Source organism: Bactrocera oleae, chromosome 6 (genome assembly GCF_042242935.1).
Source record: "Bactrocera oleae isolate idBacOlea1 chromosome 6, idBacOlea1, whole genome shotgun sequence".
In the NCBI taxonomy this organism is placed as follows: Eukaryota; Metazoa; Arthropoda; class Insecta; order Diptera; family Tephritidae; genus Bactrocera; species Bactrocera oleae.
This window is the reverse complement of record NC_091540.1, coordinates 51,054,762-51,079,786: the sequence shown is the minus strand read 5'-3', so window position 1 is coordinate 51,079,786 and position 25,025 is coordinate 51,054,762. Positions and strand designations below refer to the sequence as shown.

General features: G+C 34.9%; 1 protein-coding gene across 2 annotated transcripts in view; it reads left to right on the top strand.

Annotated features, from left to right (window-relative positions):
• Positions 1-1,390: 1,390 nt before the first annotated feature.
• The window catches only part of LOC106622717 (uncharacterized), a 78,225-nt gene continuing 54,590 nt past the window's right edge, over positions 1,391-25,025 (top strand). Inside the window, exons 1-3 of one of the 2 annotated variants that reach the window (XM_014241984.3) lie at positions 1,391-1,689; positions 1,863-2,533; positions 2,664-3,043. In XM_014241984.3, the coding sequence (XP_014097459.3) occupies positions 1,560-1,689; positions 1,863-2,533; positions 2,664-2,840 (978 nt within the window). In that variant the 5' untranslated portion in view covers positions 1,391-1,559 and the 3' untranslated portion in view covers positions 2,841-3,043. Of the gene's footprint in view, positions 1,690-1,862; positions 2,534-2,663; positions 3,044-25,025 lie in introns of those variants that run through there. The other variant, XM_036359151.2, reaches the window with a different exon arrangement.

Here is a 25,025-nt window from a genome sequence, read left to right as displayed (position 1 = left end):
AAAAAATTATGATTATTTGTAAGATAAATACTCCTTACATATAAGCTACAAACATTGGGACACATCCAATAAAGAACATTCCAGTCACTTGGGAGAAATTTCAGTTCGTATGTCTGTCTGATATATACCACCTAATTAAAATTGACCCGGACGCATCCAAACTGCTTTGGAAAATTTTTGTTTGAGAAACGCTCGAGACCCCCAAAAATTCTTACATATACATATGTATTTATATAAAAAAATTCACAAAACTAAAATCCTCAAACTTAAAACCCACAAATTTATATCCCCAAGTTTTAAGTATGCAAAAAGGAATTCTAAGTGAAAGAACTGAGGACACCCCGGTGTTGGATCGACCAGGGATAGTTTTGAAAATGCGGCCGAAGGCCGGCAACGAAAAAAAAGTGTTTTGGATATTTTTAAATCTAATTTTAAACCTTACCTTTATACATACATCAATGAACTCATTGCGTGTTCCCCGAAACGGATTTTTCAGTTTCGTAAACAGAAAAAAGTCACAAGAAGTCAAATATGGCGAAAACGGTGGTTGAGCGCAGTGTTCCCAATCATCAAAAAATTTTCTAACTAAAACTTCAACAAAAACGACTTACATTCTTAAATAATAATTAATAAAATAAATAATAAATTATTATTACATAAGTTATATATTTAACCATAATATTATAAAATTTATTAATATAAATTGTCAAATATTATTGAATTAATAATAAATTTAAAATTATTAATAATAAAAAAAATTCATTTAGCAACGTTTTTTACTATTCCATATTAGTTTTATCTAATACTTTAAGCATCGAATCTTTTTTGAAACCTTTCCGAGTGACCTACATATATACAAAAAACTAATCAACAGCTCCAAACCAATATACAAAGTTACCTAATATCTTTTCAATCCTACTCTAGTTCACTCCTAGGACTGGCAAAAAGAAAAATTACATAACCGACTACAGTTCTATATATTATATTTGGTCTAACCATGTTAAGGGAAAATTGGAATAAATCAGTAGCAGTTTATCGATAAGCCATAACTATATTTTGTATACATATTACACATATGATATTTTTGCAATGTTATATATGGAATACAATTAATTATCTTTACTGAACATAAGCAAAAAACAAAAATATTTTGAATGTGTCGTAAAGCAATAATGTGTTTTTTTTATTAAAATTAAAACGAGATAATAAAATAAATCCAAAGCCAATCCACCGCAGAGTGCGCGCATATCTCGCTTGCTTGTGAGCAGCCAAATGTCACTTTGGTTCGTTGAAGGCAAAAATTGAAACTTTGCGCTTTGTAGCTTGTTTGTTTTTCACTTATTACTTCATTCTACGCTGATTTGCACTCTCTGTTTTGAGTATGTTTGACGTTTGCGCTGTCATTTGTTCAGTTTTGTTTTTCTTTGCTTTGTTTTGCGTGATTTTTTGATTGCGTGAAAAATATTTAGAAATTATTGTATTTTGCGTATATTTACTATTAAAAATCGTGTTCAAATTTGTGCTGGTTAAGTGTGTGTAAAAATTAAAAGTTATAAATAATGGCTACAGCACCAACTGAGTTATCGATTGATGAAATCAGAAACTACATGCTCAGTAATGATTCCAAGGTGACAAATCATGCGTTGGTTAAGCATTTTAAGCACTTTCTCACCAAACCCGAAACCCAAAGTGAGTCATTAATAAATGTGCACATTATCCAGCTTCCTCTGGTGTTTCCACACAACACCAAAAACCACTTTTAGCCCATACCAGCATCAACATCACTTGTTGCTCGCATTCTGACTGATTGTGAATCAGACGCTAATTTCATATATTTTGTCTCTTCCCTTCTTCCGTTGCAGATGAAGCGCGCAAATTGTTTAAAGTTTACGTAAATATTTTGTCTACAATAAGAAATGAAAATAATCAAAAGTATTTAATATTACGTAAAAAATACATTAACGAACTTCCAAGTAATGATGTTGTTCAGCGTGCAGTCGCCGCAGCAGGAGCAGAAGCAGTACCCAGTAGCCCAGGTGGTATGTCAGTTATATCGGAAAATGCTATTACATCGCCTATGCGGCAGCCCCCACCATACGTGCCACCACCTGAAGTTGCGGCAACCGAGAATAATTGCGGTTGTTTAGATCAGATCGTTGAAATGGTCACCATTGAAACTAGTAAAACGGCGCAAGCAGCCTTGGTAGAGTCTGAAAAAGAACCGCTCGCAAAGAAAACTCCTGAAGAAAATCATGAATTGGAAGTTGAAAAGCGTTTAAAAGCAATTTCCAAAGAAAGCCACAAAGAAAATAAGGAAAATATACCACGATTTTCCTTTTCATCTGAAGGCTCGGCAACTTCACTTAGCAGCAAATCAAGTAAGGACACCATCGATTCCGATGTGGATCCACCCGGCAGTAATGTGAGCGTCAAAGAGGCTACTCGTAAATTTAATCGCTTAGTGTCGGAAGAAGAAGCAAAAGCAGCTGTGGTTTCGCCATCAGGAAAAAAGAAAGCTGAAGAAAAAGACGAGGTAAGTTCTGCTTGCCGGCTAATATCTTAAATATTTTTACGTTTTATATTTTTTAATTTATACGACATTATTAAAATGTTATTATTTATAATTTCCGACTGATCATTAATATGAAAACGTGTCTTAAAAGTGTGACATATTCCAAATATTAAGAAGCAAAAAATATAGAAGAAGAAGTGATCATCATATTGTACATTTCCAAGATCAAGTTCAACCAGCAGATTCAATAAGAAAGAACTTTAAAGAAAACGAACCTTACGATAGCTCTGATGAAGACATCGATCCCAGCGATTATAAATGTAATTGAACAATATTTTTCGGCAAATGAGGCAAAAATCAAAGCGCTTTCCCCACAGTACAGCAAATTTGAATTTATTAGTTACATTCATATATTTTATATAAATTTGTGTGCAGTTTGTGTTTATTGCTAATGTGCAAAATCATGGCATTCATAATTAATTTGTCTAAAATTATTTCTAATATAGAGTTGAGCCGGTTGCCAAAATAAATAGTTTTAATTTTTATACAAATTCACTTATTACCACAGCCTGTTGTATAATTTGTCTTACCAGTCCCAGAAGGCGAAACCCACATTTGGGTTTGTAAATATTTTACGAGTTAATGCTACCAGCATGCTGTTCCTAATAGAAGAAAAACGCTAGTTTAACAGACGTGCAATAATTGTAAAAAGCTAAAATGCAGTATTTTCTCTTTAAAAGCTGTGGTTTGTTTAATTGTGTGGACAAATGTCCAATGGCACCTTCCGGCTAAAACCACCGTAGCGATGGTTAGTTGGTTGTTGCTCATGCATGCAGTGTAAGCTAGCGCAGACAGCGTATGCATGTTGCACAGTGGTCAGAAATTTCAATATGCATACGAAAATCATGTTTTCACATTATTTGGTTAAGTAGTTAAATAATTTCAAGATCTCAATATGAATTAATAACTTCAGGGTATACTACTGAGCATCTATCTACAATAATAAATTTTTAGGATAAATGTAAAGTAAAACCAGTTGACATTTGTACATTAATTTTTTTTTTTATTAAAAAAATGAACTATTTTGTGAATGAACAACACGAGTATTGAATTTCAAATTGTTATTTCATAGTAAACTACTTAAAATTTAAAAAGTTGCATTGAATTTACGCTTCGGCAGTTGTCTATACAGCACAAATATTTGATATACAACACAGGGTGACTCGAAGTTGTTAATATAAACAGTCTTAATCGCTAGGTGATATGAAAAAGTACAAAAAGAAATATTTTAACAAATTTTAATTTATAACATTATATCACTTACTAAAATACCAAAACTAAATAGGCGCACATAAAGATATAGTTGAATTTTTTACCTTACGAACCAAACAGGGTTAAATCTTTGAAATAATGACTAGATGCAGCACTATAGCCTCGTAATTGCAAACGGCGCGACTAACTTCAGACAAGCCCTGAGCGCCATACACAGTCACCTCTTGGCATAGCCCACCAAATCAATTCCCCTCACACCCCTTTCCCTGTGGTCCGAACCCGTCAATAACAACCCGTTTTCCCGAAAGATAGTATAATATAAATATTCGCCACAACAATAACAACCACAACATGAAGTTGTATGAATCTTTAATGACAATTCATTCCGTTGGGATTATTAAAATGTCCCACTGTATCAGTGTGTGCTAATAAATAGAATGCACACCGTTAACTGCATGGCCAATATAAAATGTGTGGGAGATCACTCAACCCGACCATTCTACAGCACACTATAACTGCTTGATGCCTAAATACCTTCATATACTGGCTTTTCACAAAACAAAAAACAATTAATTTCTGCATTTTGTTCGGTACACTAACTACAAGAATTTTTATTTCTCTTAGTAAACTAAAGTTTTTCTGCTGGTCATGGGGAATGTAAACCAGCCGACTACAAAATGCCTGTGGGAAGTGTTGCAATCAAAACAAAAACAAGTAAATAAGTGCAGCGAAAACAAAACAAAAACAAAAAAAAACGATTCAAAGCAACCAACGTGAGCATCATGTAGCGGCTGTGGTACCACCATCGAACGGTGGAAATGGCAATGCGATTATATAGCCCAGAAAGCGGCAACTTGCGAGACTCTGTAAAAAGTTAACCTAAATTTTTATGTTATATTATTTATATACCCTAAACAGGGTATATTAACTGTGACACATAGTTTGTAACACCCAGAAGGAAACGTCCGGTGTTTTTTTTTGTGTGAGTACCTGCCGGCGACGACCTTACCTCACGGTGCTCAAAAGCACAAAGTATCAAAACAATGCGTTGATCAGCGTCCCAAATAATACGAGCTATTCGCAAGTATTAATTTTGTTACCAGTGGCCAGTGTGTAGGGGCATACTGACCATCTTGGTAGCATTCGAGGCCGACCTAAAACCTCTTCCGTTTTCGGGTCCGAAACCCAGTTGCTTGTGCAACTTCTTTTTTTTTATCTGAAAGTTCAGTCCTTCCAGCATTTAGGTTTAAACCACAGCCACCACGAATCTTCTCAAAGGGCCAAGCCCAATGAACAGATTGGACCGAAGTCCAAGGGCTTTCTTCTCCCCGTGGTACCAGAGTTGAGCCTCCGGTAAGACTGTGTAGTCGAAGCTACTGCCAGTTGAGCTACCCATTACTCAATGACTGGGCACATTTGTCGCTTGAACTTCAAATGTCTTTTTATTTGGAATCTCATTTAAAGTCTATAATATCAGTTCAAGCTGAGTATTATAGCACTATTTCTGATATCATTACTATGCTGATATTTCTAGGCAAGGTAAAATAACAGTCATAGTGCATTTGGCTTTTAGTCGCCTCTTACGACAGGCATGCCATACAGCGGGTAAATTCTTACCCCTACCCGCAGGGGGAACCCAAGGGAAAAAAAAATTTGCGACTGATGTGCTAAGTCGCCGATATCGGATCATTGTAGCATATATATATATATGTATGTAGCTTCCATACAAACTGAAATTGTTCAAATCGAACCTCTATAGCATATAGCTGCCATGCAATCAAGATATAATCTTTATGCTATAATAAATGCACCTGTGAAGGGTATTATAGCTTCAGTGCAGCCAAAGTTAATGTGTTTTTTAATCTTTTTTTTTTATATTTTTTTTTCTCAGTGTTGCATGCAAATATTACACAGTGGTATACATTTATCAAACACGTTAAGCGCTTGGCGTTGGCATTGAAGTTTTGCCATGCCATTGTCATAACATGCTGATTAATTAGTGCAATGTTTGAAATTTATTTGTGAAATGTTGTCAATAATAGCCCGGAAGATTTCAGATTGCATTTGCTTGCAAATATTATGGGGCAGTATGTTAAGGTAAAGAACAAGTGAAATGTCATAAATTGGAAAAGTTGGGAATTTGAATTCAGAGAATGAACTGAATAATATATATAATGTAGTTGCTGTATTATGAAAAAGATTGTCTCATAAAATATTTATAGCGCAACAATTTTTACCGTTTGTCAAGATTTAAAGCATTGCAACTAACATGTTATTTATAACATAGCGCAGTGTGAAGATTTACCGTTAAATTAGCATTCATTTAAGAAACCTGCATAGCTACTCTTTAGCATATCAGCGCAATTATCGTTTAATCATGTAAAGCAAGACAGATTAGCATGCCGCAGCAGGCCCACCCAAGCGGCTAGACTAATTACAACGCCGCTTCGATTTTTCACTTGCTGCAACACGCGCTTTTACACGAGTAGATGCGTTTTCGCCAATTTTACATAACAGTTGTTTAACATATTTTAGTCTGCCAACGAGCATATTTACAAACACTCATGCAGTAATATATATATATATATATAAGCGTATTCCTTTATTTGGTTGCTATTTATTTTAGCTCCTCTGGTACATCTGCCACAGCTTAAGCGTTTGCTGTGCTGCTCCATCTACTTGTTCTCTGGAGCGTGTAAGCTGTCAGTTTAAAGTCAAGTTGCCCGCATAGAACCACCAGGCCGGCAATGCCTTGCCAACACCGGCATTGTGGCAGCATGTTAGGGGCAATCGGCTGGCTGTTGGTATTCAGCGCCTTGTCAGCAACATAGCAGTGAATTTGAATTGAATAAATCCATTAATTTTATTAGCCGACATTAAAAATGTACTGTTCATTAATTTACAACAAGTATAACATTTTCGTCGCGTCTAAGTGCATATGTAGCTTTCCCTTACAGGTGCAGACCATGCGCTTGCTTATATCCACTAATGCGAATAAGTGTCTTCTAGGCTGTATATGTATGTATGAATATGCGCTTTTCTTCATTACGCCCACAGTATCAATAATGCATGTTTAGACACAATCTGCCAGATACAAATCATAATCAATTTCAAACTTTCCATATATTGAACGTATTCCATCTAATTTGAATTTTCAATAATTTGACTAATTTTTAAACACTTAAACACTACAGTATAATAATTTTAATTATTGTAATTGACGGTTGACAAGAAACTTACAAAAACATGTTCACGCATTTTGATACAAATCTTCATTACCGCCTTCAAAATAGGCTTCTATTGAGCTGATACAAGCATGCCAACGTTTAATCTAATTTTCCACACATAATTGTTATAAGCCTAGACTGGGATGGTCTTCAGTGTCTTCAGCGAGTTTTGTTTTTTTTTAGGTCTCGGCTTATTTTTGGCTTATTTTCGAAGTGACATTCCTTAGAATGTAAGATAGTTTCGACGTCATACTCATAATCCCATGTCGCGTCACTAGTAATAATAAGTTTGATGAATGTAAGGTCCTCAGCTAAGTTTTCAACAGAGGTGGATGCTTCCATTCATGAGACAAGATATCGATGGCAAACTTTCATGGTAAACACACATTAGTTGATATATGGCGTTCATACTTAACACCAACATAAGAAAAGTTGTACCAATATAAGAAATTTTTTAGCGATTCAGTTTGCGCGCGCAGTTCAAATAGTTTAAATGTAGCAGTCCAAGTCAATTTTGATCAGATGGTATGTTGAGTTATAATTTTCAAAATAACGACAAACACTTTTCGATAGCTTGAGTAAAATTTAATAATTTTTATGAGATTTGGTATTTCTGCTGTTTGACAGTGTGAAAAGGTTGGTATGGCAAATAGGTATAATCAGACTATTGCCATGCTCACAAAACACCATTCTTCAAAAATTCATAATACACTAAAAACATCGACATGGTCACTGTCTTTCTTCATCATAAATGCTAGCATGTTATGATGGGCTTGTATATGAATCAACAAATAAACTGATCTGTGATTGTGTGAAAGTGGCAGGTGTCACTTTTACAACCCATTTTACAAGTTGAACCAAATTTGTTCCGTATCTCATAACAACCTTAAAACCTTTTAAAAGCGACATAATCGGATCACAACCACGACTACCTCCCACATGACGCTAATCTAATAAATAATAAATTTAAGTTCACAAAAGATCACTCAAACGTCAAAAAGATATAGATATACAAGTTTTCGTCTGTTTGTATATACGCGAACTAGTTCCGCAGTTGTTGAAATTTTGCACACGCAGCGTGTGAGCTGCTTATTTGTCGGAATGGCCGATTTCGATTTACTATAGCTTATAGCTGTCATTTAAACTGACCGAGCAAAATGAAGTCCTTATATTGAAAACTTTTTTATTTGATAAGATTTATCACGAAATTTGAAAAGTTATCTGTATATGTATACTCTTATGTAGCTGAAGTGTTATTTAACAACATTAAAATAGTTTGAATGCCGTGCAAATACATATTCTGATAACTGTCATATTCGAAGTTACATCGCCACCCACAGCAAAAACAGAGCTGTGGAGCTGTTAAGACGCATTTTTATAAGATTTACATAATCCGAAAACGTAAAGTGCCTCAACCTTTAATATGGGATAGATTAAAAAATCGGCAAGATTAGAAAATTGAATTGTATTGCTGAAAGCTGTGCTCTTCTCGAAAAATTTTATTCTACTTTTAAATGTTAATATATGCTAAAATTATCAATTTCGAATAATTTCAGTTAGCTTTATTTTATTTCGTCTGTGGCGTCTTTACATTTCACTATAATCACTTGTTCGCTGCTGTGTTTTTTTTTACAAAAGTACAAATGAAAAGACTAATAAACAACAATTACAACAAACATAACAAACACAAAATGTTTTATTTTTGCATTATAACAACAATAAAGAACATTGTCACTAGCAAACACTCACTTACATATGTTTGTCAACAGTTTCCTTACCCCACAGTTTTGGCCAACGCTTCACCTCAGCCCACCATTACACCGCTCACATGCTAATGCTCTTCCACAATCGTTAATTTGTGTTTTTCGGTTGTTTAACATGTTGTACGTGTTGTATGTTGTATATTGCTGTTGCATGTTATTGTTGCTACTTACGCTTACTTAGTCGGTTGGGACGTGTTGCCAACGATGTTTTATTGCTCTTCATGTTGTGCAAAAGTGATTGTTGAAGTGTGTTTGCGCTGCTACAAGAACTTCAAATGTACCGTTAGTTGCCGGTTTCGCTAATATGGTATTTATTCACCGATCATGCGGTCCCTCACAACTAGAAATCACAAATTTTTATTTAGAAAATGAAACTTTCGCTGTGGCATTGTGTTTTCTTTATTTTATTTTTTTAATGGAATGTGTAATTCTTCGGCCGCAACCAAACATTAGATACTCACTGTTCTCACGGTCTACGTTACCCAAACAGACCTCGAATTTTATCAGGCTTAGGACGTTCAAATCGGAATCATAAACCTATATTGTTTGGTAGCAGAAGTAATTGAGCATTCACGCCAATGGCAAAGCGGCAATATTGATCTTGATCTCGATGTCTGTGCGCTCAAGAGTAGTCAAATGAGTTTGTGCTCATTATCAATTGCATCAAGCTATCATAGATTTATTTGGAAAACTGTGAAGCCGATGAGCTTACAAGAAATAAGATATGAATAAGACTGAGAACAAATCAGAGCTCCCTTGGCCTTTTGCATTCTTAGTGCTTAGGTGAGTAAGAACACTTGCACATCTGTGAGAGCTGACTCTGATTTTGTGTGGATTGCAAGATATCCATTAAATTACTTACTCTTAGCAAGATTCTTCTTGCCGTAACTGTATACCCAAAGCATAAAATCGGCAAATGGTAAACACTTTACTAGACGTCAATTTTAAAAATTGTTTGAAGGTTGACGAGATGAAAACATCTAGAATACATCTCAAATATCCAGCTTTGGAGAGACTAAGGTTAAAACATTCCGGCTGTCATACTTTCGTTGAACTGAGCGCCGCCTCAACAAATTTGTGACACGTTCAAGATGTTTTTTTTTGGTATCGCAGAAGAGAAGAGATGGGTTGTGCTCTCCATCACCAAATCAATCCTTAAGCTTAATTTAATCTAACAGTTTTTAGAGTTCTACTTCAACATTGTCAAGAATCAGTTGAGCCGACATCACCTATTAGGAATTTTTTAACGGCAGGGCAGCTTTCAATTTTCGTCACATTGATTCTATGTTGGAATTCAAATTCAAAGTTGTCTGTTAGATGTAACCATCTACAGGTTTGAGGTTATGTCTGTCGACAATCTTCATTAACCGATGCTTTGGCTGTCTTCGATTCGCCATTTCTCTGCTCGCTTTTGCCCTCTTGTCAAAAAAATTACATGTAAAAGCAAAAACAAAGTTACGGATACAAATTAAAGTTGTATAGCCGCTATCTTCAATGCTACCAAGTTTTGTATTGCATATTTTAGATCAGTTTTGCTATTGTGAATGGTACAAATAACAAATGAAAATACAAATTTCTTTTCCTTGTGTATTTTTCAAATATAAGACTGAAAATAAATAGTAGTAATTTATAGGGTTACAGCAACTTTTTTACCGCGTTACAAGAATTTTTCCACTGAGATAGAATCATAAAACTACTTATTGCGCATGCGTCAGGAGACATGTTAGCGCAGGGTTGCACCACAAGCGCTGCCCGTTTGTTTGAGCATCTGGTATAGTTTGTTCAATTCGCTGGAGAGTAACGCTTAACGAATCGAAGACAGCTTTTATTGACCTTTCAAATCCTCCACCCGTACAATTTATCATAGAGAACTACACCGACACATTGATTTTCCCTCAAGGAGGGAAACTAGTTTAGGAGGCCGAAGTTCGAGTGCTTTTTGTGATTTTTTTTTAACTGAGAAAGAATACGTAGCATTCGTTTAAACTTGCAGCGTAGTTTGTTCCTATTTTGAACTACACTTTTAAATTTTTCGATGCCATTTCCGCAGGAAGTGATGGAGTTAGAGGGTGGTGTCCACTGACGATCGCCATCGGAGTTGACTGCGGGCGGGACACCTGGAGGTCACAGTTTTGATCTGAAATCATTAATTTTTTTTTCTCACATATTTTTTAAGAATATGAACCAAACTCTGGCCAAAAGGGTTGAAAATTACATGTTTTGGAAAAAATATATTTTACTTAATAATATCATTCCAGAGTTTGGTTCATATTTTTCGGACTTGAATAAGGGATGTTCACACAATTCGCAAGTTGAATAAAAGTCGTTTCGAGAAAAACGCATTTGAAAAAAGGGTGTTTCGGCACTGAATCCACCGGTGTTTACCTTAGTGCTCATATCATCGGAACTGGAATTTAGTTTTTAAACTTAAGCAACATATTCTTGTACAACTGTACAAACAATTTATGTAATAAAAAAATCGATTTTTTGAATCATCTAAACTGGTTTCCCCCCTTAATTTTGATAACAGTTACACCTAACATAGTGTTACAAATGATCAATTAGTCGTAAAATCTGAGAAGGATTAAAATTCTACGAATCCATTTAAAAGAATCTTCAAAGATCTGGAGCTTCGATTGGCGACAGAAAGAATTTTTGTATGAAGAACTATTTACAGAACAAACAGAAAAAAATTTTATAATGTGATCATTTGTCTCCGAGAAATCACTGTTGAAATTGATGAGTTTTTCCTTATATTTCATCAGTGATCAGTTATGATGGACAACAATGAGATTTTGTTTAAATTATATGTAATGCGGTAGCAACTGTATATGTATGTAAATTTTGGTGTTTCTGATTGTTTTGAGTTAACAAAATACTTTTTTTTTTTGTACACAAAACGAGTAGCATAATTGAAAATGTGCTACTAAATTTGTACAATGACATGTGAAACGCGCGTTCTTGCCACTTCTAATCTGCACAAGTTGTTATTGTTGTAATACTAATAGCTACTTTTGGCCATCAGTGTCATTGTTTGTAGCTTGTAAACGCATTTGCATGTTAGATGACAACTTTTTAACTCTGCCTAATAGACACATTTACATATATTGCTCTTGTAGCATATCTGTTGTATGATGAATGCGTGCAACATGTCGAAAAAATTTGTCAAGCGTTACGAGAAAATCGTTTCATTGTGATTAACGCGCGCTCACAGATCACTTTACATATGTCTACACACAAACATACCTATGCATGTACATATGTATATAAATACATACACATAGCTACTGACACGAGTACATATGCATATGCATATCGCTTTGAATGGAGTTGCATGGCTGCAAAGTGCTGTGTGAATTGTCAAACCATTGTCAAAGCACTCAGAGCTGTCAATCAGAGCAACAAAATTAGGAAAAATTAAATATATTCACGTATATTGTATGTATGTAGGTATGTATGGCTGTGTGTCCGCACGCCAACTGTTGGCACTCGAGCTAGGCGCTACGCTGACGATTTATTCATGTTACCTACGCGACAAGTAATTTGGAGTTAGCCGCTTCTCGCTTTTTGAAGGAAGTCAACAACTGATTGTGATTTGGAATTGGATTGGCAGCAGCAACAGCCGCCATTCTCCCCACAACCGCTGCAAACACGTAACTTTTATGATTTATGTTGCAGCTTGGCTGGTAAATATGTGACATTATATGCAATAGCAACAACATAAAGCGATTTATGCATCACAGTGTCGTCAAGTTGTCAACTACATGTCAAATGGCGAATGATCTGCCTACCTACAACAACAAGAAAAACCTACAAACACGGAACGCCTGCCGTCAAAAGACGCTGCAGCTACTTAAGTGTGCCGCCAAACATACATAAACATGCACTTTAATAACTCAAAATCCGCTGCAGATTTTTGTAGTCTAATTCTTGCTCCTTTTATTGCTTTTTTTGTTGCATGGACTTGGACTATTGTCATTGATGCTTCTATTTGCGTATCACTTTGGCAGTTCGGAACATTTATGCATTTTCCCAGTTGAATGTGCAGTTATGTTTTTTTGTATATGTATGCAGGTACAGTACGGATAAAAAAAATAGCATTACGACAATATAATACTAGAACTGAAAAATATTAGACTTTTTTTTTTGGGATCGGATTACAAACAAAATATATGTATATATATATTCATCCTTGTCAATTCGTGATTTGCTGAAGTTCGCTGTAAGAGTACTAGCACCTATGATATACCTTGTTGAGAAAATTGCTGAAATGTTTGAGTATGAGTCATACTGACTCACAAGAGACACTCTCTTAACCCTTAAGCATGCTGAAAACCATTTTGGTTGAAATATAAAGAAACAATGTCTGGTTACGGAATAGTAAAAATATATAAAATAATATTTCCATACCAAAAACACAAAAGTTTCTATTTGATATTTTATTTGTGTGACGAGCGACAAGGACCTTGCCTGTGTTAATTAGCAAAATTGTCGAATTTGGGAAAATGGCTAAATAGTGAGAGTTTGGATGTTCGATGTTGATGCTGCCCTATTTTTTCAAACAAAATAAAACATGTAATGGAAATCGATATCGATAAATCTTGGAAAAGCGAAGGCGGCTCTTATACTGAGAAAATCCTCCCTACTAGCCACCTGTAATAAGGAGCATAATAATATACTTAGCAAGTTCCCGTTTCTACCCAATACTACGGATCTTCGTAATCCTATAGAAAACTTAAATTTAATATTGACTTTCTCTCCAAATAGGAGTGGGATAGGGGTGAGGTGGTCTTGGTCCAGAAATAAGTATAATCGATTTTCAGGTGGTACCAATACGCCTACTGACAAAGAGGGTGCTGACAATAAGAAATTTGGTATATTTACAAATATTCATAGATACCAAAACTGCCTTGAAATCACGAAAGTCTCTTAGGGTTAAATTGAAGATAGGGAAAGCATGTCTTCCTCTACTAGCGGATCTTATAGATCTACGACACAGTAATATTTCTGGTAACTGTAAAACAGATGAACTGGAAAGAGAAGATAACACCCTACAATTAGTTAATCGAGAAACATGTTAATGCCGGTGGAGTCAACGCCTGACTTGCTTAAGAAGCAGACAAACGTGATATGAATGGGAATTTTGGCAGCACATGTCGACTATTGAAAGGAAGGAAGGAAAGAAGGAAACAAAAGGAATGACATAAGAACTCGAGTAGGAGTGCTAACAACAAGCAGACATGACAGCAGATTGGGGATAGCATATAACGATTACTGTATAAACTGCTAAGATGTAAAAGAAGAAGAGAATGTAGAACAAAAAAGCGAATATAATGTGAATATGTCACCTTAGTGCTTATATTTTTATCAACACTGTGTGCTTGTTTGTAAATTACAAAGCCATGAATTTCTTTAGCTCCGAAGATGGATTATGTTCTCTGCTTGACTGCCTATGCGTACATCCTTCTGCCCGCATGCCCGCATTGCTTCCTATCTGCGTACATACATACATACGCATATACATATGTGTGTGTGCTTAGCTTAGCTATTTGACTGATGCGTTGGTAATTTGGAAATTCTCACGTTTTTCATGTTCTTTCCGGTGCTTTTATTTGTTAGTGCAATTACAACATTTACGGTCATCACAGCAAACAAGAGGCAAGAACAAACGAAATTTGTTGCAATGTCGTCGAGGTAATGACAACAATTTACATACACGCTCCCGCACACACACATACATTTATAAAAGTATGCATTAAAATGTAGTTGACAAACGCATTTCCTGTGTTTAGTGTTGCCACATTTGTTGTTGCTGCTGTTGCTGCTGCTATTACCACGAGTATTTTGACGACGCGTGCCAAACGCTTTCGATCCGCTTGTGACCTCATCACGCCACGACCTCAAAAAAAAAAAAGCAACTAAATACTCGTTTACTCGCAATTGTAATGAACACGGGGTTTAAAATGCCAAAAAGTTTATATGGAAATCCGTTTAAAACGTGTTTACAATTTATTTGTTGTTATTTTTGGTAGTAGGAAAAATTTACATTTAACTACATACCAGTTAAGGATGTCCGTCCACTTGACATGCCACGCCGCCGCTCTTTCACACATATAATTTACCCATGCAGTGCGCTCACATTTGCGCCGCCCGTCACCCCCTATGGTATATGTCACGATTTGTGGCACAAAAATTCGCAGCTTGCAACAACGTAATACACACATATATTATTTGCTTCAGTACGTATTGTTGTTAAATTTGTTGTTAATGTCAATGTTGCTGGCTACTGGTAATCGCTCTTGCAGCCATTGTTGTTCTATTGTCGTTAATACTAGTCCTACATGCCTATACATATAATGTACATACATACATATACACACATCCATTACATTGTGCACAAAATAAAATCTACTTACCGCTGTTTGTGTTGTTGTTGCCGCTCATAATGTGTCACAACGATTTTCGCGTTTGACAATTATCACAAACATATGTTTAAGCTGCTGCAACATCAATGTACTAACACCATGTAGTATATGCCAGCCGCCTTTGTCAACATGTTGCTATTGACATGTCGCGAACTACTGCTCGTACGTACAACAACAATTAACACTTTGCAATGTTCAATAGTTGGATCATGTATGACAAAATTGTTTGAGCACTATTTTTTACTTACATACAAAAATACATACAAACATATGTATGTTGATACAAACGAAAATTGCTTGTAAACAAATTTGAGAATTTTTAACGTTTTTTCTTTTTAAACACATAAATGTTTATGTGCACAGAGGGTTAGGGGTGGTCAGAGGGAGAAAATCATGTTATTTTACAAAAGTAGTAATATGGCATTGTATAATATATGTTTTGACTTAAAGTCACGAAAATTTCAAAAAAAAAAAAATTATTTTCCAAAGTTTTAGCTGTCTGTGTTGACCTAGTTCCAAAAGAGGTCCTTCCGATGACAGTCCCTGGAGATTCATCTAAAATCTATCAAATAGAAAAATTTTGTTTTTTATAAATATATAATCCTGGGCCTGATCGAAGCTTTTTTTCAAAAATTAACAAAGTGGCGGCCTCAGGAAATTGTTTTCTAGATTTTTGGGAAAAAATCAACAGTTAATTGGTCTTAAAAAATCGAAATTTTTGAAAAAGCCCGAGTTTATTCTGTATTCTAAAATCTGTATAAATTTCATTAAAATCTACTACGCGGTTTTCGAGTTACAGTTAACTCATTTAAAGTTTATTGCAGCTGCCGTTAGCTACCTGCTCCCGCGCGCTTTGAAGTGCCCAAGCGCTCTTTGTTATTTGTCGAAGAAAATAAAAAAGGTATTTATCGGTTCAACTCAAAATTTTTAGAAAATATTTTCAAGATATTACACTTAACGCGAATGCAAAAAAAAACAAATTGATTTTTTGAAAATTCTGACTACCCCTTAAAATATTTAACTGAAGGTTAGCCATTATCAAAAATGAATGGGCCGTTAATTTTTCTAATGCGCGTTTGACATTAATTCCTGACGTCATGAACGAAAGAGCAGAAAGCTTAGCTAACAATTTGACAGTTTGTTTCGCTTGTGACATAGCGTGGCGCAATTTTGTCGCTAAATTTCTTGACTTACGATCTCTTTCTCAACTTTAACTGCTATCACTCCGCCCGAAGGTGTTTTAGAAGGATACAGCTTTAGAAATATCAGGGTACATCACACTTGGTATAGCGTTAACTATTATAGCTGTATCTTACTATGTTATGAAATATAATGAGAGAGGCAGATACAATTTTTATACTCACGTAACTTATTGCTAGGGAGCATAATAGTTCTGTTCACCTACAATAATAATTATCCCATGAAGTAGCTAGCAAATATATGAGTTATTAAGGGAAAAGCTACATGGAATCAAATATCAATTCAAACTGAGAATAAGCCAGTTTCAAACTAAATATTTTTTGGAAATGTATTGACTTATTGGGATAGAAATTGGTCCTAATAATCTAAAAAACCTTGTAAATCTGGCTGGCGACAAAACCGAACTGTTTTGTAAATAACATAATATTATACTATTGAAACGGGGAGAGTTATTTTAAAGGAGCATCATTTTAAAAAGCATAGCTTAATTATAATATGCAGTTTTAATGTTAAAGATGTGCACGGCTCTACATTTTAATGTTGCTGCCTTATTTTTATTTTGCTTTTTGATTTTTTTTTGATAAAACACCCTCGTTCATTTTTTATGCTATCATTTCACTGTAGACAAAAAAGTTCACATTGTTTGAAAGAAAAAAAAATCGAATTTATCATTATTTATATTTGGTTCGATTTTGGACGGTACATCGATCTCCACACTTTTCGATACTTAACTTTGCTTGAAGAAAAAAAATTTAAAAAAAACCCCGGTATCGGTGATATTTCTTCTAGATAGAAAAATTTTTTCCAGAGTACATATTCTAGAGAACTGAGTCAATGGTGGACGGAATTGCAAAATATAAAAGCAATTCAAAATGATTTTAAACGATTTTTTCATCGTGTTAATTTTTTGAGACACGCTTCATTTACACGATTGCGAACTTGCGCCCACTTTCTCCAAAACTTGCAGGCCCAAATATTCTGTTATTATTTCTACAAAACTTGCAACCAAAAACTCAAAACTCCAATAACTCGAGGTTAAAATAAATCCTCGACTTCAAAAACGGTTTCGGAAGTAAGAAAATCCATAGTGAGAATTTTAGAAAAGCCACATTTTATGCGTTACCTCATATGTATGTACGTAAATAAATATGAATATACAATATAGAGGCGTTGCCTTGGCAACATACCAGACGATATTCCAACCAATTTTTGTGGCTTAAAGAGACTTAAGCAAGACTCATCCAAAACAATCAAGATTTCTACTAATTAAATTAAATTTCGTTTAAAATTTTTAATTTTCATATTCAACATTTCGAATTGCAGAAGAAAAAGAATATATTGAATGAAGCTTGTATTGGATAATTTATGCTTGTAGAAGCAATATTTTGCTTGCGCATATCTACGAAAATTGCTTGCGCTTAAGAGAGCGAGAACTTTGATTTCTGTTTCGCTTGGTAAGCAAAACTGTGCTTTGATTTTGTAACGCTGTGAGCTACACTAGTTTAGCGGAGCGTTTTGATTTACAATTTCTTGTAGTGATTTTAATGTTTGCATAATAGAATTGAAGCTTTTTGTTTCTAATTGAGGCATGAAAACACGTTATCTTTGGTTACCCTTCATAAATAAAAAAGTTTTCCATACAACAACTAGATTTTTATTGGTCAATTTGTATGACAGCTATATGCTATAGTGGCCCAATTTACATCTATCTTCTGCGAAGATTATAGCGTTGTTTTATATAATAATTCATGCGAAATTTCGTGAAGATATCTCATCCATTTTTGCAAGTTCACAGTACTCATAACAAAAATGAAATACTTTTATTCCCAAATTAAATTTTTCGCACTACTTCAAATGCGGACAATAGCGTCATTGCTTATTACAATTGTTCCAATGCTTTTTTGCGCGGTAATTAGCCAACATCTGAAATATGGTCAGTTTAGTAATAAGACAGAAAGCGGAGCAACGCTTAACAAAACACCAGCGAAACGTGAAAACAAACAATTTTTCTGTTGAAAAATAAATAAATCTAAAGTAAAAACAGACAAATCGACCGCTGCACAAATTGGCTAATAAACAGCAGTTCAAATTACATTCAACAATCGTTTTGAAAATAGAAAAGTAATGCCTCGAAGGCCACAACAAGAAGCTGCAGATAAAGTGGAAACTCCCGTGAGTGACGTTGGATTTTCTCAATTATTTTTTAACACAGAATTTGTAGCATTTTCTCCAATTATTTTCAAAGAATTTCTGTACAATCATACTCCGTTTAAAAAACAGTAGTAATTCACCGTGAAATTTACAAGTATGACTACGCTAACGACATACAAACAAACGCGAGCGCGTATAAATCCCGATTGGCGCCGACGCAAGCTCGATAACAAACTGATTACCACGTTGGCAGCATCATCGCTCATGTTACAGGTACATATCGACATATAACGGGGTCAATTCCAACGGTGTAGCGCCTACAACTAACAACAAACATAGTTACAGTGAAAAAGTGTACATAACAAAAGGACAATGTTGTTGTTATTTGAATTGTTTTAGCTGAAATATGCTGGCTCATTGAGAAATTCAAATTGTAAGCGTGTCTTCAGCCAGTACATTTGTGTTTGTTTGTGTAACTCGCGGGGTGCAACAATTTCGGCCACGCATTCTAATTACAGTGATTTTACTATTTAGATTTATTATTGTAATTTTCATTTGATTGGTAATTCATTATTAGAAAAGTGAAAACACGGCGTTTCATATCAACAAAACTGGCGCCAACCGTCAGCGCCGCTGATCAATTAAATTCGTTACGATCGTTTGTAATTAATACGATGAATTTGCAAATTTCACTAATGAAAAATAGAAACGAATTGACTTAATGAAAACATTGATTGATTAACATGCGCTGATTCTGCACAATGCGTGAGCGAAAAGAAATTTTGAAAAAAAAAAAACAAAGAAAATGTTTGAATTGTTTGTTGAATAACTCAAAATAAAATGTGATTAAATAAAATCTAACTATTAGCATAATCCGATAGCTGACTCACTTATAGGTTAGGCTTTGCTATGGAATAACTTTAAACTCTAAAATGTATTTATATTCAATAAATGTAAACCACGAAGCCAAAATCCGTGTCTAAAAAAGTTCGACCGCGCTGTGGCCAGCCCATAATGAAGTGAAAGAGCTACTAGTGCCTTGTGGGTACTTATTCTAAATAGGTAGCATATTCCATAGCTGCCACTTGTCTATAGTATGGTGGCTCAAGGCTTAGAAGCTACCATACTAGTCTTAAATAAACTATAATAGCCGGCCTTACTCTCAGTCACAGGATCGATAAGAATATACATATCTTCTTTTAATCAAGTTTGAGTCTTCTTATGTTCGACTGAGCTCCACATTTTTATTCTAGAAGCATTCACGAATGTATTATTTTTATGTACATATGTATGTACTTATAATAAATACTATCTAATAGTGTTTATTATTGAGAATCATCAGTCATGCTGGAGAAAAATCAAAATATGCAAGAACTAATCGGCTTTTTGACCGGAGTTTCGATATAGAAATAATTGTTCTCTAAATATTGATAAATGGAGCTTCGTTTCGTGGCATTTGCTGTCTGAAATATGCACTGATCTACATATGTATGTTGTTTCAGTTATAAGTCTACTGCAAGCTTCTCTATTACTACTGTTTACCGAAAAATCCGAAGGGTAACCTATTCCGATCATATCCAAAACAAATTCAGACAAAAAGTAGAGAAGTTTCATGTTTAGCTCTTCGGATAGTCTGACAGTCTGAACAGCGATTTTTCAGTTTCGAAAACAAAAAAGTGTCACAGGAAGCCAAATCTGGCGAATACAAAGTCAGTCACAATCATGCTAGAATTTGACGGCACATTCAGCTCTTTTGGTACGAGTCAAGCATTGACACGCTTCTTACCCAAACCCTTAATTAAAATGTGCGGAGTCCATCCATAAGAGCTGCTGAGTTCTTCTGCTATCTCTCTGATGCCTACACGATAATTTTCAAACACTGATTCTTTAATTTTTTTTTATCGTCAGTAACTGAGGTGAATGGACGACTCGCATGAAACAAGTTTTCGATGACTTCACGATCTTCACCGAATGCATTGTGCCACCTAAATAATTACATATGCTTGTGATAAAGTAGACTCCTCAAAACACAAAATTTCTAGCAAATGCGTTAAAGCGCTGTTTATATGGACCCGTCCGAGTCAACTTTGGTCTTGAGTGTTTTACGTAGCCAGAACAGTTCTTTATTGCTAGAGGTTCGTTTTTTGTGCTGTTTAAAGCAACCGAAATATTTTTATAGAGTCAAAACTGGCAGAGCTTCGTTGTTGTTCTTAGTTGCAAGGAAGTTAGTTTGTTAGTTTTCTTAGTTGTTCAACATTCAGCCAACCCCCAGATAAGTGCAACCCTCGTCTACTTCTATTCTCTTTATGTTATTAGAATGTCATTTCAAATAATGAAAAATACTCACCTATATACAATATGTATGTTTTTTAAGAAAATTTCAAGCAATTAGTATGTATGTTTGTAACTCTGATGAACATAACCAGTCCTGACACTGCTGAAACTGTTGAACACACAATCAATAAGATAACATAGTGAGTATTTATTAATATACCTAAAAATATATGCATAAATAAAGCTGCTCATATAAACTTTTCCGAAGTCAATAATTCTACAGCTGGTATCACATGGGTTTTTCCAGCATGCTTGGTGGTCCGTGGCAATCAGCAAACCACGCAAAGCTAATTTGTTGTACATTACTTTCAAAATTTCTTAAATTCAAAGTCTCACTTATTCGCTGAACATGTTTTCCTTCCCACCCAGCACTCGGATTGGCTTATCGCTTAGCCTTAACACCTTGATAAAGCCTTTTGTTTGACACACACTTTTATAGCATGTCTGTATGTACAGTTATATGCACATGTGACTAAAACCGTCGGTCAGCAAGCGTCTAATCTTAGCTTTTGAAAAATTATTGCCATTAGACGCACACAAAGTTTTTGAGAAGGCGAAAAAACAAAACAGAATCAAAATAATCATGCGTGTAGCAACATTTTGACATTTTTCTAATACTTTTTTTCTATACCACTATTTTCTGTTTTTAATTGATTGATTACTTTCTTGAACAGGCGTGTTGAGCAAACGCAATCACTTGCGCTTTGGAATTCATATTCATTTTTAGAGACATTCGTTCATACATAGATGTATTATGTAATGGTGTGTGTTTGTCCAACTTTTTGTCATTGATATAATATAAAAATTTTTGTTGCTATTAACGGTTTGGCAGTAATTGCCTTTGGCCTGGTTGACTTGGTAATGACTCATTCTAATTTATTGCTGAGTGAATTTCAACTGAGTGGAAATTATATATTTATACTCCCGCAATTCGTTGCAACAGAGAGTATGATAGTTTTGTTCATCTAACGGTTGTTTGTATCACCTAAAACGAATGGAGACAGTTATGGAGTTATTTATATAATATTATTTATAAATGATTCTGGTGACGAGACGAGTTGAATTTCGAGTAACTGTCTGTCTCTCCGTTTGTCCATCCGTCTGTCTGTGCAAGCGATAACTTGGGTAAAAATTTAGATATCTTAATGAAACTTTCTACATACATATTTTCCTTGGCTTCCACGAGCGGTCGGTATTGTAAATGATCGTAATCGGGAAAATATTTTAAGCATTTCTTTTTTAAACTGTTAAAATGGGTAAAATCAGTTAATAACCATGCCCACTCCCTATATAATTGTTATGTTGAAAACGGTTAAAAGGGCTATAACTCACTGAATAAAAGAGCCACAAGCAGTAAAATTCACAACCAGGATGGTAAAGAAGGACTTGACTTGAGATTTTTCTATTGAAAATTAGGTGTTTTTTCGATCTTATGTCAATGTAAGGTGGAAAAATAAATATTTTTAACAAAAAAAAATGAGTTTAGGACATAAGAGGGCAAGTGTCCATTAAATTTCAGGAAAGAAAAAAATGTTGGTACAAGATAAAAATAAAAAACTCAAAAAGTTAGTTTTTTGAATTTTTCATACAAATTTTTGATTATGTGAGAAAAATCACAATACGAAAGTTATACGTCTTTTCAATACCTACAACATTGCCATATAACTTTTTTCTGTAGGATCCGTAGTTCTGCCGTAAATCGAGATAAATCATACTTAACCCTTAAAAATTCAACCACGCCCATCCCCTTCGTTTTCCCAAACTCAGATCGCCCTTAAATTAGTTTTCTTATCTTTCGCTTCCCATGGGTTTCAATCTACTATGATTTTTTTTTGTTTTTTTTTTTTACTTATCTACACGGGTCTAATTTACGGAATTTAATTTTTAAAAATTCGATCAAAAAGCCTATTAAATAGTTGGCCTATTAAATGTAACTATCGCTGTCCATCAAGACAATCAATAAATTTGCAATTTAATTTTATTATTGCTGCTTTGTTTCACCGCTTTGATGATAATCAAATTGGCAGTTACAAACCCCATTTGACACACGAATAATTCAATAGTGCTCCGATAGCAATTGAAGGCTGTTACACACACATGCACACATACTTGCATTTTAACATTTTAGCCATTTTGCTAGCGAGCAGCAACAATGGATTTAACCAGCAAATAGACATGAATACAAATTTTAATTTGAAAGTTAATTAAGCGTTTGCCGCAAACGAAATGACAAAAACAACCAAAAGGAAATGTCGACAACAAAAATCCAATGTGTCTGCTGCACTGTGTGGCAACAATGAATTAACAGAGCAAAATGGCAGGAACGGTAAATTGTAAATTGTAATGCGCGCAAGTCTACCTGCGCTACCTGCCGCAACAACCAACCACAACAACAAGAATAACGACAATGCACCAGCCCGAGTTGGTGGTCACAGTGGCAGTCATAATGAATGGCAACAATATGGCAATACCATGGAAAATATTATTCGATCAGGCACGAGCTGCAACAGCAACCCTCACGGCGAAATGGCCATGTTCAGCGTCAGACAAAAGCAACCTACATATCCCCAACGCCACCGACCACGTTTACCCTCTCCAACTTAGTGCACAGTTGGTCAAACAGTTTTTGGCCCCCCCCGACTACAGCAGCATTGTTGTTGGTCGTTGAAATGGTTGCCATTGTGGAAAATTTCCTTTTGTCCATATAATTTCGTACGCTTGTATGTATGCGCCTTCATTTCGAAGTGTGTATGTCCTTTGAAAAGGACAATGAACAGTAGTTGAGATACTTTTTACAATGCGACTAGATACATGTCCGTACGGTACTCGTACATTACTTAACCCGTTCGAAATAAAAACATGAAATTTTGCATTTTGTATTTATGTTACGGTTTGTTGAAAAATTTACCTTTTATCCTTTTCGTTGTATTGCCAGTGTTGTACCCTTTTCATTTGGGCGTTCACAAAAATCCACACAAAATGGTCTACTTATGTTGCCCTTTCATCCACGCCATTAGTAGTTGTTATTGTTGCTTGTCTTCGCATTTGAACTTGATCCCTCGCCCACACTCAGGGTTCCATTCTGGATTCTAACCCCACTGTGGGACACACTTGAGAGATGTATAACAACAACTTTCGGTTTGTTTTTCTTAGATTTATAATTACGTCCTTTGCGGTTATCGACGGCTACAACCTTTTGCACAGGCATAAAATTTGGCTGAGAAGGAGTGAGTGGGTTCTGTGGTATACCTAAGTTGCGTCAAATTCATTTTATGACATTGCTTATTGGTTCTTGTAAACAAGTCCTTTTAGGTTTGCAAATCAACAAAAAGGGCGCTTTGAAGGCGTGAGAAAAAAATCGGCCACATATTTTCTGAAGCTCTATAGCAATGTTAATAAACATTCAAATTAGTAAGTTTATGAATTAAGGGATTAAAGAACTACAAGTATATATTTATGGTGATAGTGATAATGTTTATTTTGCTATTTCGTGTATAACTTTGTTATTGCCGTTGTCGTTTTAGTATTATAAACTTATAGCAGCGAAGGCAAATAATTTCAGAGTTAGATATTTACAACTTTTTATGAAAACCATTTAGGTTAATAAAACTATATGTTATACTGCATCTGTGGATAAAAAATCTTTTACGTTGATAATTCTAAGTGTCCGCTATACCGTCGCTACGGTATCACATCCATATGTATTGACTATGGGTAAATATATTCATTTCTATAGATACGATCGAATCGTAAGTTTATAAATACTGCATGAAAACCCAAAAAAATCTGTTATTTGAAAATTTTGAGATTGTAATCTACAGAGCCACAAAACACAAAAAGACCGACCAACTGCGCCATCTGTTTAAAATTCCCTCCAAACTGTGTTTATTTCGAATAAATCAAAAAATAAGTGAAGTTATCAATAGGTCAGCGTTGTATTTTGCAAATTTCATGACATTTAGTATTTGGGCAGAATTTCGGAAATCATACTTTCACCCAAATTGTCACCACTTTTTCTAGCATAGCCTAGTTTATCTCTCTAATACTAAGACGAATGTTGTTTACAGCGATTTATCTGAATAGACTATTGACTTAATGCTTCCCTGCAGAAAGTTCTCTAAAATATGCAAATAGCATGACC